At 49.0% G+C, this 13,601-nt stretch overlaps 1 protein-coding gene across 9 annotated transcripts in view; it reads right to left on the reverse strand.

Moving 5' to 3' along the window:
- Positions 1-13,601, reverse strand: part of RREB1 (ras responsive element binding protein 1) — a 133,973-nt gene that overhangs the window by 31,898 nt on the left and 88,474 nt on the right. For 8 of the 9 annotated variants that reach the window (XM_042937978.1, XM_042937980.1, XM_042937973.1 and 5 more), the window contains 2 exons: positions 6,162-6,306; positions 5,483-5,616 (listed from right to left, as the gene is read on the reverse strand). In XM_042937978.1, coding sequence (XP_042793912.1) covers positions 5,483-5,616; positions 6,162-6,306 — 279 coding nt within the window. Of the gene's footprint in view, positions 1-5,482; positions 5,617-6,161; positions 6,307-12,555 lie in introns of all 9 variants that reach the window. The other variant, XM_042937982.1, reaches the window with a different exon arrangement.

The raw sequence follows: 13,601 nt of genomic DNA on the forward strand, positions 1-13,601 counted from the left end.
TGACTCTTCAATTTCCTAGGAATGGGATACCCATTCCATGTCTGTTGCAGTCTGAGGACTGGCTTGCCCCCTTCATCCTCGCCACAAGTCCTCAAATGCATTTTCCAGATGGGCAAACAGCGTCGGCTCGCCCGGGGGGCCAGGGAGATGCCAGGTAGCAGGCTGGGCTGGATGGAGCTAGTCAGCTTAACTCCACTTTGCTATGCTTCTGTTCAGAGGACAGTGATTTGCAGATGCCCTCAGCTCCTTCTACAACCCATGGCACAATCTTAATGTCTGGACACCAGACAGGGGCTCACCTGTGAGCCTTCCCTGCCACTAATACTCCCTGAGCAGCCAGAGGGCCCGGCCCTTGTCATCAGAACCTGTGAGATACCTTGCTGAGAACACTCAGCTCACCCTGGCTACTTCCTTGATATACTGAATTTCTTGCCCATTACATTGTTTTAGCCGAGAGACTGACATTCCTTCTTAAAAGGGATTTCATGCTCCATTTTTTCCTGCTCTGTCTCCAGAGGCAAGAAGGGGTAAGTGCAAACAACCTCTCCTTGGAGCCCCACCCGGTTCAGACATTCCTGCCCTGGTGCCCACCCTTCCCCGCCCTCCCTCCCGTCCAGCCAGAGAACTGACATCCAACAGCTGCACTAATCTCTCCCAGTTGCTGGGAGCAACAGTGAGGGCCCTGTGACAGGGCCCTGGCCGGTGGCTGGCGGGTGGCGGCTTGCCCTCCCCACACCCAGGAATCTGCCAGACTGCACACTGCGTCCCGACACCCTGCCCGGATGGTTCAACCAACCAGCATGGCGTGAAGTCAGGGCGGGTCAGAGGCACTTCATCGTGGGCAGGTTAAGTGCAGAAGCCGGTGGCCGCCTTGGCTCTGAATAGCCCAAGTCGTGGGGAGGCCCCTCTGGCAGGGTGGAGAGGGGGTCCTGACAAAGGTGCCTCCGACTTCCAGGTTGGCCAGGGGGACATGTCCCCTGCCTCCTCACTCAGCCCCCGGCACCATTTCAAAGCTGCCTCCACTTGGCCAAGCCATGGACCCCTGGGAGTCTTAAGTACAAGATGCTGATGAATACTTTTTATACCCTTTTCCCTATTTTTAGGATTACATTTAAGTGTGGGCCCAATGCCATGTGAATTAGTCTTTAGGGGCTCCCTGTAGGTGATGGGGGTGTGTATGGGGAGGGTGGTGCGGTGAAGGGAGCCAAACATTCCTTGGAACACTTGAGAATCCAGAAGAAAGAAGGTTCTGGCACCTCCCTCCACCACTAAGATGAAGGGGGTGGCTTTCAGCCTGGCCTGCGTGCCTGTAACATCACTTATCCTCATCGTGCAGGTGCGGGACAAGCTCTCATGCAGCCGGAAGGGTGAACCTGTCAGAGCCCACTGTGTTCCCCACATACTAATTCTTGACATAGATTTAAGGGCATCGCCTTAAAACTTTTCTTACTGACAATCAAGATCAATAATTTGATCAGACGGAGGAGAGCCTCCACCTACAGGACACAGTGAAGTGTCACAACATCCAGTGCAAAATGTCAAGGGAAGCTTTACACTAACTGGATCAGGCTCCCTCTGCTTCGACAATAGGCAGCTTGTGCCCTTCATGGCCCTGAGTGTATCCCTTTCGCTTTGTTTTAGAACTTCCCATTTACTTGTTTCCTGACTGGCTCTGGAGGGGCCCTGTCTCTAACATCATTGTATTTTTTCCTTCAAGTCTGGTGGAGTGCCTGGCACACAAGAAACACTCAATCATTTGGATATGTTTTAACTAAAATAATTTAAAAATTATTCACCACCCGACCTTTAATCGAGAAGCCACGTAAGATTATACAATAAGTTTTGCTATATTTTGCCCTTGGCAGCAGTCACAGAGCCATGGTAACCACCCAGCTGTCAACCCTCCTGGCCCAGCCCCCGCCAGCCTGAGACAAGTCATTCAGACACAAGCCCAGGGGTCTTTACAGCCAAGCTGCTGCCTCGGTGCCCTCCCTGCCGTAGGTGGGCTTGTCCTGGACCTACACCTGTGTGGTGGGCTTGTCCTGGACCTACACCTGTGTGGTGGGTTGCTGTGCCCCTGAAATGTGGCTGGTTCAAACTGAGATGGGCTGTTACTGCACCTCACTCACTGAACTGCACAGGCCTTGTATGTAAAGAGGAAGGTAAAATACATCCCTGACAATTTTTATACTGATTACGTGTTGATGTTATATTTTGGTATCACTGGTATAATGAACAAAGAAACATGATTAATCTTGCCTACTTCTTTTTACCTTTTTTAAATAAGTGTTTGTTTATTTTGAGAGAGAGAGAGAGAGAGAGAGAGAGAGGACATGAGCGGAGGAGGGACAGACAGAGACACAGAATCCGAAGCAGGCTCCAGGCTCCGAGCTATCAGCACAGAGCCCGATGCGGGGCCTAAAGCCACGAACCGTGAGATCATGGCCTGAGCTGAAGCTGGATGCTTAACCGACTGAGGTACCCTCTTTTTACTTTTTAAAATGTGACCACTAGAACGTTTAAAGTACTGTCCCTCACCCCTGATTCCAAATGCCAGCTCTCAATAAGCCCTCCTTGTCTAGGAGGATGTGGATTTACTGTTGGTCATGTCTGGGCACAAGCAATGCTCAGCACGAAGAGCTAGAATGGCTACCAGCAGCTCCCTGTCTTCCCTTTGCTCAATGCTAACACACACTTCATTAATTTGAAACACAGAGGAAGGGAGAACGGCCTCAGCAGTTACACGGGTTTGGATCTCCAACACTTTTTATTAAGGGATAACAGGCACCTGGCCAGCTTTGGGGGGTGGAGGGGGTGAGGGCAGAAGAGCAAGAAACCAACAGCTGTTTTGAGTTATAAACTTTCTATTTGAACTGGTAGCATCCCACTGTGGTTCTGCTGCCTTTGGGGTTTGCAAATGGAGTTGGTGTCTATTTTAGCTCTGGGTTAACAAGCAGCCTCTCCCACCGGCTACTGTCACAGTTCACTGCCTGGCTGGGCCCTGCCGGCTCATGCCTGCCCCCATGGCCTCCTCTGATAGCAGGCTATTATGTGGAACAGGAGAGCAGAGAGGAGAAAAGGGAAATTAACTGTGTTCTGTAATCAAGTCCCTTTGGTTTCCAGATGCAAGCCCCACCCCGCACAACAACAGCCACTAGTTGGGGGATGGCTTGCTCACCACCCGCCTCCCCACAATGGATGCGCTGTGGGCACAGCGTCTGGGGGCTCCCGTGGGGTGGAAGGCTGCCAGAAGGGGCTGAGGCCCAGCCAGGCTACCGAGCAACTCCAGTCAACCCCTCTCCAGACAAAGGGCATTATTCCTGAGTAGGCGAGGAAAATAGGCAGGACTTGAGGCTCAACTTCACAGATCATCTGCCCTGTTGGCCTTGCAGTCACGGCAAGTGAATTGCCCACCAAACTGTGCAGAACAGGACAACCAGTGTCCAACGCAGGGCCCGTCCCCACCTCTGAATAGCAGGCCCAGCCTGTCCCTGGGGCAAGTGCTTGTCCAGAGGGCCCCGCTGCAGGGGAACCCACTCCCTCATCCAGGCCACCATGTGAGAAGGGGACACTCGAGAGTCCTCTATCACTGCTATACGTGGTGCTGTACAGGCTCCAGCTGCTCAAAAATCTTTCGTGAGACTCAAATTATTTTTCCTGTAGGATAGAATTATCTGTAAGGGGACAAACGGGTAGTTCCGAAGATGAACTATGATCCCAGACTAAAGCATGAAGTGAAACAAAACACACAGAGGAGCTCAGAGACAGGCACTGTGTTCCCTCTGTAGTGCCAGCTCGCATGGCTATCCGGCAGCAACGTGGGGTGGGGGGCGGGGTCCCACGTGCTGTCTGCTGCCTCTGCCCACGACTCGCCTGTCTGGTCACTTCTCCTCTGTTTGCTCAGGTCCTCGGTTGAGAAAACTATTTCAATATTCACCACCTACCACAAGCCCACATCCTGGGGATGCTGCGGATGCTAATGAAACCATTAACGTTCCCAAATCTCTCAGGACCAGAGGGCCCGCAAAAGGAAGAGCCAAGTGCTTTTTCTTGGTAGACAAAAGAACAGCTGTTAAAGAGACCAACCCCTAGAATTTAAGGCCGGAAAGGGAACACAGGGACTACCTGGTCCAGCTCTCCTTCAAGGTTCAAATATAGCTGATCCAGGCCCCATGTGAGTAGGATGGGGTCCAGGGGTTCTGACCACCAGTCCCTGCCCTCTCCTACGCGGTCTGCAATTCCCCAAGACGGGGGAGTTATGAAAAGACATTTTGTAGCACTTCAACTGCTCAGCAGTTTAAACTTTTCATGGATTCTTCTTTCCCCCTAATGGAAAAAATGTCAAGCTGATGTGATTAAGTGTAATCTTCTGATGTGGCTTTAAGCCGCCATAGGGTTAGGCTTTTCCTACAACACAGAAGCCTTCAACCTGGTCAGACTTCTGAACTCCCAAATCACACCCAAATGCCTTGTCCTGAGGAAGGAAATCTGGCCCATACGTCGGTGAGTCAGACAGGTGTCCAGATTTCCATACTCCCAAGCTGCCTTCTGAAGCCCAGAGCTGCGGGCACAGAGGCGCTCGCCTCCGCTCTGGGTGAACCTTCGGCTGTGCCTTGCAGGCCACAGCTTCCAAGTCTTCTAGTGCCCCTATGGCACCTGGTTCTTTTCAATGCTCAGAAACCGTGGCAGTAGCATTTTAAAAGTGGCAATTCTGTAGGAAAACGTTCCAGACCTGTCACGGAGAACACAGGACTTTCTTCCTGATGAAGAAGTTCTCCGAGAAGATAGGGAAGGAAGGCCAAGTCCACCTTGTCCCTGGCCCTGCCCTGAACACTGCTGGAACTCCTATCACCTTCTCTGCTTGGGCAAGCGAGGAACCAGGAAAGCTGGAGCCAGCAAAGACCAAAAATGGAACCCAGAACGGCAGAACAATCATGTCTCACTATCTTACTGTGACAGCCTTCATGTTAGGCTGAGTGTCTTGCACGAAGCAGAACAGAACTCCTCTTACCCCAAACTGCTTTCTCAGGTTTCTGTGCTACCAATCCAGTTGAAACATGGACGAGCACCTGGCATGCCCTTCCGTCCTTGCCACACTGTTGCACAAGCTAACAATCACTTGGGCTGCAACACCTTTTGTGTTACAGACAATGTGCCTGATGCTCAAAAGCCCCCTGTGACGGGGCACCCTGTGCACAGTGGACTCTCAGCAAAGGCTCCAAGGGCCCTCCCAGCAGCGAAATGGAAGTGCAGTGAACACACCCTGTGGCTACAGCCACTTCTTCCTTCTGACACTTCTCAGCCTGGTTTCTTCCCTGCACCATCCACCTTTCTTACTAGCTGCCTTGCTGTCATCAAACTCAAGTTAAATCCCATTAGCCCAGTTTGGAGGACTGGGGAATAAAGACAGGTCATAGGCCAGAAAGAAACAGAAGGAAAAAGAGCTTTCCAGAGTACAGCTGTGTCCCACTCTTTCTCCTACCTTAGTGGGTTATCTGAGTGGGTCTCCATGTGGGTCTCCAGTCCATACTTGCAAACGAACTCCTTGAAACATACTGGGCAGTGAAACACTTCGTCCACCTTCTCCAGATCACCCGCCTGCCCATCTTCTACCATCTTGGGGAAAGGGAAAAAAGTGAAGTCAGGAAGGTGGTCTCCCACGTGGGTCCGCTTCAGAAGAGAAGCCAATACTCAATCCAAATCTAAAAGGAAAAGGAGGCTTCCTTCCTAGGGATTAAGGATGCTACTGACAGTCCGTTATTCACACAACACTCACTGAACGCTCCCATCCATCCACCTTCAACCCACTCATCCATTCAATAAACGTTTATGGAGCACCTAGTATCTGACAGGTACAGAGAATCAAAGAGTGAGGACAAGAGCCCCTAATACGTATGAAGCTTCCACTCCAGCTGGAGAAACAAAAAAGCACAGAGCTACGAAACACGCTCTTCTTCTCTTGGGGCTCAGGTAGGGGGACCCACAGAGAAGTGCACACGGGTACTCTTTCCTGCAGACACCTTATAAAACAGTGTGGGAAAACACAGGTTAAAAGCTTAGGATGGATGTCTGCCAAGTCCCCAGACTGTGAAAATAAAGGCAGAGGTATTTCTGCCAGGAGTCCAGTGGTTAGGCACATCTGTGCCGGGAGCAGTGAGAACCTTTTTAGCAGGTGCTGGGTCTTCTTTCTCTGACTCGGCATCATGACTCAGCTTCCTCTTGGAGGACAGCCGCCTGCGCTTCAGTGGGGATGGGGGCGCCGTAGCTGTAGCACTGTTAGGGTCCTTCTCATGAATCTTCATATGTCTGGAAAGAACAAACACACGTACACACAATGTGATTTAGCAAAAAACCGAGTTGGCTTATTTTTTTTTTTAACTTTTGGTATTATACATTTAGGGGTTGGTATCTACATTTTCTTTAAGGTATGGGGTGTAATTTATACAGTGATTTCTCTCTTTTCAAAGCTTTATATCATCTCCCTGAACCCCTCCTTGAAGCTCTCACAAGTGCTATCCAAAAATGGTGTTCAGTGCTTTGCGGTCTGTTGGAAGACGTTCGTGAACTTCACGGATGCTAATGAGATAAAAGACCATCCGATTTGCCAGGTCTGCTTGTTCAGACAAAAGGTACTCTTTTCGGACACACAATGCTACAGAATAAAGAACTCCCAGATCTGGCCAGCTCCTAAATCAAGCCATCATTCTGCATCTGCCACCTCACAAATGCCAGTGGTATGTGTTCTCTTCTGCTTTCAGAGGCACGCTGGGGGTCAAATTTGAGAAGTGCTAACACACGAATGTCTGGAGTGAACCGGAAAGACTTTCTGTGTCGTTCATGATATTACATGGATTTATGGATTGTGAGAGTAGCAGGGGCAACGGGTTGAGTAAATTGCATGTTGCAATCCTGACATCTGCAGGGCCAGGAACACACATGTAAGAAAGCATTACACATAGTCTGTACCTCTGCTCCAAAAAGGGAGCTTTATAGGTGACCTGATTTAAATGACCTTACTTTATCCAGTTCTAAAACAAATACCCTATGGACAAGGTCCCAAGGCCTATAAGGAGAGAAAGAGATTACAAAAAGACAGTCAGTCTCAATTTCCTTACTCTGTGACATCAAGGGTTTGGTTTTCCTAATGACAATCGTCACCACCATCATCATCTTTGGGGTTAAACTGTGCCAGATGGAAGAATGGAGACCAGCTTTTTAGAAACAGCTCTTTTCACAGGATTATCTTACTAGGGAAGCACTTAGGAAATGGGAAAGATGGCAAAGCTTTCATACGTGGTCTGGTCACAACTCTAGAAAGAAGTACAACTCAGCTCAGCTCCTCTGGGCTGTGCCTTCTTCAGAGGGGACAGGCCGGGGAGGACAAGGCTAAGCAGCCTGTGAACCCCCAGCAGTGGCAGCAATGAAGGCGTGTGGGCCCACAGTGCAGTGATGTGGCTGAGTGCGTGCCCACCCCCCCACAACCCTGCCTCACACTACCTGTGAATCCTCTTTTCTCTGGGTGTGTGGGGGTGAGACCCTGGGCGCCTCCTGTTCCGGTTCTATACACATACTCTAGGAGGTGGAGGGCCCCCACACTCGCCCCTGACCGTCTATCCCCCAGCCCACAGAGCCATCCACCAGCAGGCTAGATATGGCCTAGCCTCGGAGAAGATGGGCCTCAGGCCCAGCCTCTGTTCTCTGGGTGGGGGCTGGGGGATGTCAGTGTGGCGGAGTAAGCAGATCTAACAGGAGAAAATGGAAAAGCACACAGACAAGCATCATGCCCATGTCCACATAATTCCTTGCTAAGATTATCAGGAAAGGATGATTTATTATCAATTCTTGGTCACATAAAGCCTCAGGAAAGTTCTGGGGAACCAACTGCCCTGTCCTTTTTTTTTTTTTTAATGTTTATTTATATTTGAGAAAGAGAGCGAGTGAGCACGTGCAAGCAGTGGAGGGGCAGAGAGGGAGACACAGAATCCGAAGCAGACTCCAGGCTCTGAGCCATCAGCACAGAGCCTGACGTGGGGCTTGAACTCACAGACTGTGAGACTGTGACCTGGGCTTAAGTCCGAAGCTTACCAGACTGAGCCCCCCAGGCGCTCCTACCAATAGCCCTGTCCTAAGTAGCCCTCCTCCCTCATTCCAAGGTGACTGTGATTTAGAGACCATCACTTACTATCAGCATTGAGAGGAAAAAAGGAAAGGGCTGGCAAGTTTCTTTTGATATTTACTGTATCGCATATTCCAATTCTAGAAGTGTAAAAAAATGTGTTAAAGCACCTAAGAACTAAGGAAGTATGAAAAATACTAAGATATGTAAATGAGTACCAAACCCTTTCAATAAATCACTCAAAATTAATTTAAAAACGAATACCTTCTCTACAGCTGACAGGTTACTTGTGCCCGGTAACACGAGGCCACAAAAAACCACAGAGAATACTGGAAATCTGAGACTGACAACTAACTGTAGGTGGCTCACTAGCTGAGCTCCACCTTTTTTATCATATGATCCGCACATTTACAGAGTGACCCTTATTATCCAGATCTGAGATTTGTGACGGAAGCAGTTTTCACAGAGCAGAGGATGAGGGACAGTAGTGGGCACGTGGTGAGAACCTATCTGGTGGGAAATTTACAGATTCTCATTTCTACTTTGCAGAGGAGGCTGGTGAGGTGTGGAGAAGCTGACATGCCCGGGACCCTCCAACCAGGACAGACCCAGGTGTGCTGGCTTCAGAGTCTGAGCTTTGCCCCCTAGACTGCCTCCTAAGGCCAAGCCTTTGATTTGCATTCTGGACCACCAGAAGGCACCTCAGGGCTCCAGCCTGACCCTGGACACCTCCTCCCTGAGTGACCACAGCCCAAGGCCTAGCAGTTGGTACTGAGCTCTAGCCAAACGTCAACAGGAAAATGAAGGGGCCACTGGTCAGAAACAGATCATTCCCCACCTCCGGTTCTGCCTCTGTCTTATTCTGAAAAACTGGGGCTGCCCTTGAACTGCACTGCTGCTACAGGCAGGAAGAGGAGACCAGATCAAAGCAGTCTCAAGGGCTTGGTGGCGAGTACACCTTTGCTGAACACATCGACCCACTCCAGTTCTCCGACTGAGGACTGAGCCCGTTGGAGCCGCAGGTTCAAAGCTCAAGTGTGCTCCTTTATTCCAGGGTTACACCTCTGGTTGACAAGACATGGGGAGTTTCCAATCTGCCCATTCAGCCAACAAGGTGACCAACAGCTGTGGGCTCATAAACTCCATTCAGTCAGTAGTTCAGCTGCCAGAGCTGGGGAGCTTCAGCCATTTCTGAAGTTGGATGTGATCTGCAGTTAAGACTCTCCCTAACCTGACCCCTTCCCTTCTGCCCTGGCCTCTGATAGCAGGAGTGGCAACATTAACTGTCCACTTCCTCCTGAACACTCACAGGAAGTGGGGCGTGTCACCAACAGGAGCCAGTAATGGCCTCTTCCCCACAGAGCGTGGCCAAGAGAGGAAGGCTGGGGGCGGGGAGGGGCAAGCCTGCATCTCTTCTTTAGAAGGCTTGGGTTTGTTTTTCTCATTTCCATGTACCCTGAGGATCAGTAAACAACAACGGGCCTCAGAACTGGTGGGGAGTTGAGATGCTCTCAGAACTGGCGGGGAGTTGAGATGCTCTCAGAACTGGCGGGGAATTGAGATGCTCTCTCTCCAGCCTCCCACTCAGCTGGAAAGATCACCATTTCATTCTGCTCGAACACTTGCCGCCAACCAGGACTTCTCTGTTTTTTAGCGATGCTAATTGTTACAGCCATCTTTCCCATGTTGAGTCAAAAATCCCATCCTTCTTTTAAACGTCCATCTATCCTCCCAGGGCAATATCGAATTGGTCTACATTCTCTTCTAGATGGCAGCTCTTCAAATATTCACAACTGCAGTGTTTCTCCAAAGTTTCTCTTCCCCACACTGGACAATGCCAGCTCCTTCAGTGGGCTCCCTCAGGCTCTGCTCTCAACTCTGTTGACTGATACTGGTCACTACTAACCCTGGGATGCGCTCCGGTGTGCGGACATCCTCTGTGCCATGTTGGATCGGAAGGAATGGCAATTGATGTGGTGTGAGGGTTCGGTGATGTCACACCCTCACTTCCAACTAAGATCCCTGTGACTTTGTCACTCAAACTGCCATCGAGGCATGTCTCCACCACGCTACACTTGAGGATTACGTCTTCTTTTTTGTTTTGTTTTTTGAGAGAGAGAGTGAGAGAGCTGGGGAGAAGCAGAGGGAGAGAGAGCATCCCTGGCAGGCTCCACACTCAGCATGGAGCCCAACGTGGGGTTTGATCCCATGATCCTCAGATCATAATCTGAGCCAAAATGGGAGTTAAACATTCAACCGACTGAGCCACCCAGGTGCCCTTAATTTACATCTTTTGAGCAGTTGTCTTTTCATTTTCCAGAGTGGCAGGGATGAGAAATATGCAGTCTTGGTGTGGTTCAGCAAACTGCGTCTCTCACGCATTGCTGAGGGGAGTAAAAATGGTAACAACCTTTCTACAAAGCAGCTGAGCAACAGGGAGCAGAATTTTAAATATGTGTGCCCTTTCTCCAAGTAATTCCACTGCTAGAAATTTGTCTTGAAGAATTGAACAAATGTGCACAGATTTATGCACAAGGATTCATGTGTAACACATGGATAGATGTGTTGCAAAAACACTTCTACAGGATTTTCCATCTGCTGGTCTTATATTTTAAAGTGACCTCCCTGATTTCCCTCTTGCCCTTCTCCTGTGCCTTCTCTACACAGCAGCCAGAGTGAGTGTCTAAAACATGGATCATATCATACCACTCCACTGCTTGAATGCCTCTGACAGCTCCATTCCTAGAATTAAATCTGGCCTGTGCCCATTTCTCAGACCTCATATGTTGGCGGCATATTCTGACCCCAAGGCCCTTTCAGACACACTAGCTCTCTCTGGGTTCCTCAAACTCATTCAACTAGTCTGGTCACAGGGCTGCTCCACCCCAGAACTCTAGGGCTGGTGCGGGTCATTCAAGTTTCACGGCAAGTGTCCTACCCCATTCATGCAGAGGCCCTCGAGCCCACTACCCAGTTTTACCTTCCTCACAGAACATACCAGAAACTGAAAATACCATGTATTTCAACTTGTTTGACCATCTCCTTGGCTTCCATTGAAAATAAGTTTCAGGGTGCCTGGGTGGCTCAGTCTGTTAAGTGTCTGACTTCGGCTCAGATCATGATCCCATGGGTCATGGGTTTGAGCCCTGCCTCAGCCTCTGTCTTGACAGTATAGAGCCTGGAGCCTGCTTCAGATTCTGTGTCTCCCTCTCTCTCTGCCCCTCCCCCACTCCTGCTCAGTCGGTCTCTCTGTCTCTCAAAAATAACATTAAAAAAAATAAGTTTCATTATAACCTTGTCTCTCTCCTTCTCTGCACTAGCGCTGGTGGCTATCTAAGTACCTGCCAGATGGCCGAATGGCTAGACAGATGAATGCATGAAGTATAAGCAGAAAACCTGTCCAGTTGCAATATCACAACAACACATGTCCTCAGCTTCCAAGATACCGTCACAATTAATTACCTTACTAGGGTTTACTGTGAACAAACTTGATATGAGATCGTATAGCAAACAGTGTTATAGTAAAAGTGCTTCAACAAAAAACACTGAAAGATGAAAACTGAAGACACACATGAATCTCTCCCATTATTGGTATTAATCTGTGTTTCTGCATTCAAACCTTCATCTACATTCACAGTAAGCTTTTTGCATAAAATTCTAGAATTTTCCTTCAGTGGCATGTCACTTCAATAGTAGAAATCCTGCCACACCATGGTCTAAGGAAAAAATTTTATCAGAATTCTTCAAGGATTCGAGTGAAGTTTTCTCCATTCATAACACCCGGGGGTGAGGAGGGGGCTAGGAGGGTTTCTATAGTAATGAACAAAAACAAATATTGCAGATTTTTTTAAGTAGAAAAAAAATCTCCCTACTTTCTAGTACTGATAGGGGCCTACTTTGAATTTTGACATGGAGGCTGATTTTCAACTCAAATATTCTTGTAAATGTAATTTTCTTAATTTTTTTAAATGTTTATTTTTGAGAGACAGCGTGCCAGTGGGGGAGGGGCAGACAGCGAGGGAGACACAGAATCCAAAGCAGACTACAGGCTTTGAGCTGTAAGCACAGAGCCTGACATGGGGCTTGAACTCACAAACTGTAAGATCATGATTTGAGCCAAAGTCGGAAGCTTAACCGACTGAGCCACCCAGGTGCCCTATAATCCTTTGTTTTCTAAGACGTAAGGTGTAAGAAGACCCATTTTAGCTAGGGTGGGCTGTTGGTAAGAATACTGAATATATCGTGGCTAAAACAAATACATCTTATTCCAGAGCTGAAACGCCAATCTAGGAACTCAGAGGAGACAGACCAATTCCTAAAGCACATCCTTTTCTCCCTCCCTGAACTTCCTCGTTTCCAGCTCCAAATACAGTAACTTTCTGTTAACCTTTCTTAGGTATGTTAAGCCTGTAGATCTGGAAATGAAGGTGCACTCTTACCGCTGAAGCACCGCCTTGCTCTGAGAAGCAAGCAGGAATGTGGGAAGAAGATAAAGCAAATTCGGGTGCAGTAGAGAGACCAAGTGACGGCAATGAAGTCTTGGGGGTGGCCTTGAGCACTGAGACAGTTCAGATATATCCTGGGTCTACCATTCAGTAGCCAGGGAGATTCCACAAGTTTCTACATCTGTAAAATGGGGACAAAACTGCCGGTCTCAAGCTGTGGTCCTCCAACCAGGAGCAATGGCATTGGCCAGGAGCCTGTTACAAATACAAGTTCTCAGGCAGACTCAGAGACTCTGGGCCAGGGTCCAGCACCCTGGGTTTCCACAAGCCCTCCAGGTGGTACTCATGCCTGCTCAAGTGTGAGAACCACCGGATCACAGTTAAATTCTCTTCAACTCTTCATCCTGGTCACAGGCTTGGTTAACTGCCTGGCTGGGATGTCACCATCTTTTGGATATAAGCCTTAGACCGCTCCCAGGCTCACGCTGCAAAATACCAGCAGACTCTGCACAAGTTTATCGGGCATAAACACATAAACCAAAAACATGATGAAACTTAACATTCTCAAAATTATTTTGGGGGTAAAACCCTTTGGAAAACTCTCAACAAGTGTGAAGGATCACCCCGTGGAAGGTGTCCTCTTGGCAGGTCTCAGACACTGTTTACACTCTGCTCTTAGAGAATTTGCCTCATTTACCTGAAGAAGTGCAAAGTTCAGGCAAGATCTAGACCTTTCCAGGATTTGCTAACTTCTCCTGCTTAATTTCTACGTAAGTTTCATTAATCCGGGAGCTGAATTATTAGGTCCTCTGAGCAAATGGCATTAATAGGAAGGTCACTCTTTCAGTACACAACACAAACCAAACACAAACAGCGCTCAGCCCTGCGGGGGGAGGGGGGCCCTCCAAACTGCGTCAACAGGCTCCAACAGGTTTTTGCAGCCTGATTACAGATTCCCCATTCCTACCAGTGCTCGCTTTGCTTTTCCAACAGTCTTATGAGAACCGAAAGAGGGATGAATGAGATTCAAAAGCATCCCT

This window comes from Panthera leo, chromosome B2, assembly GCF_018350215.1.
Source record: "Panthera leo isolate Ple1 chromosome B2, P.leo_Ple1_pat1.1, whole genome shotgun sequence".
Lineage (NCBI taxonomy): Eukaryota > Metazoa > Chordata > Mammalia > Carnivora > Felidae > Panthera > Panthera leo.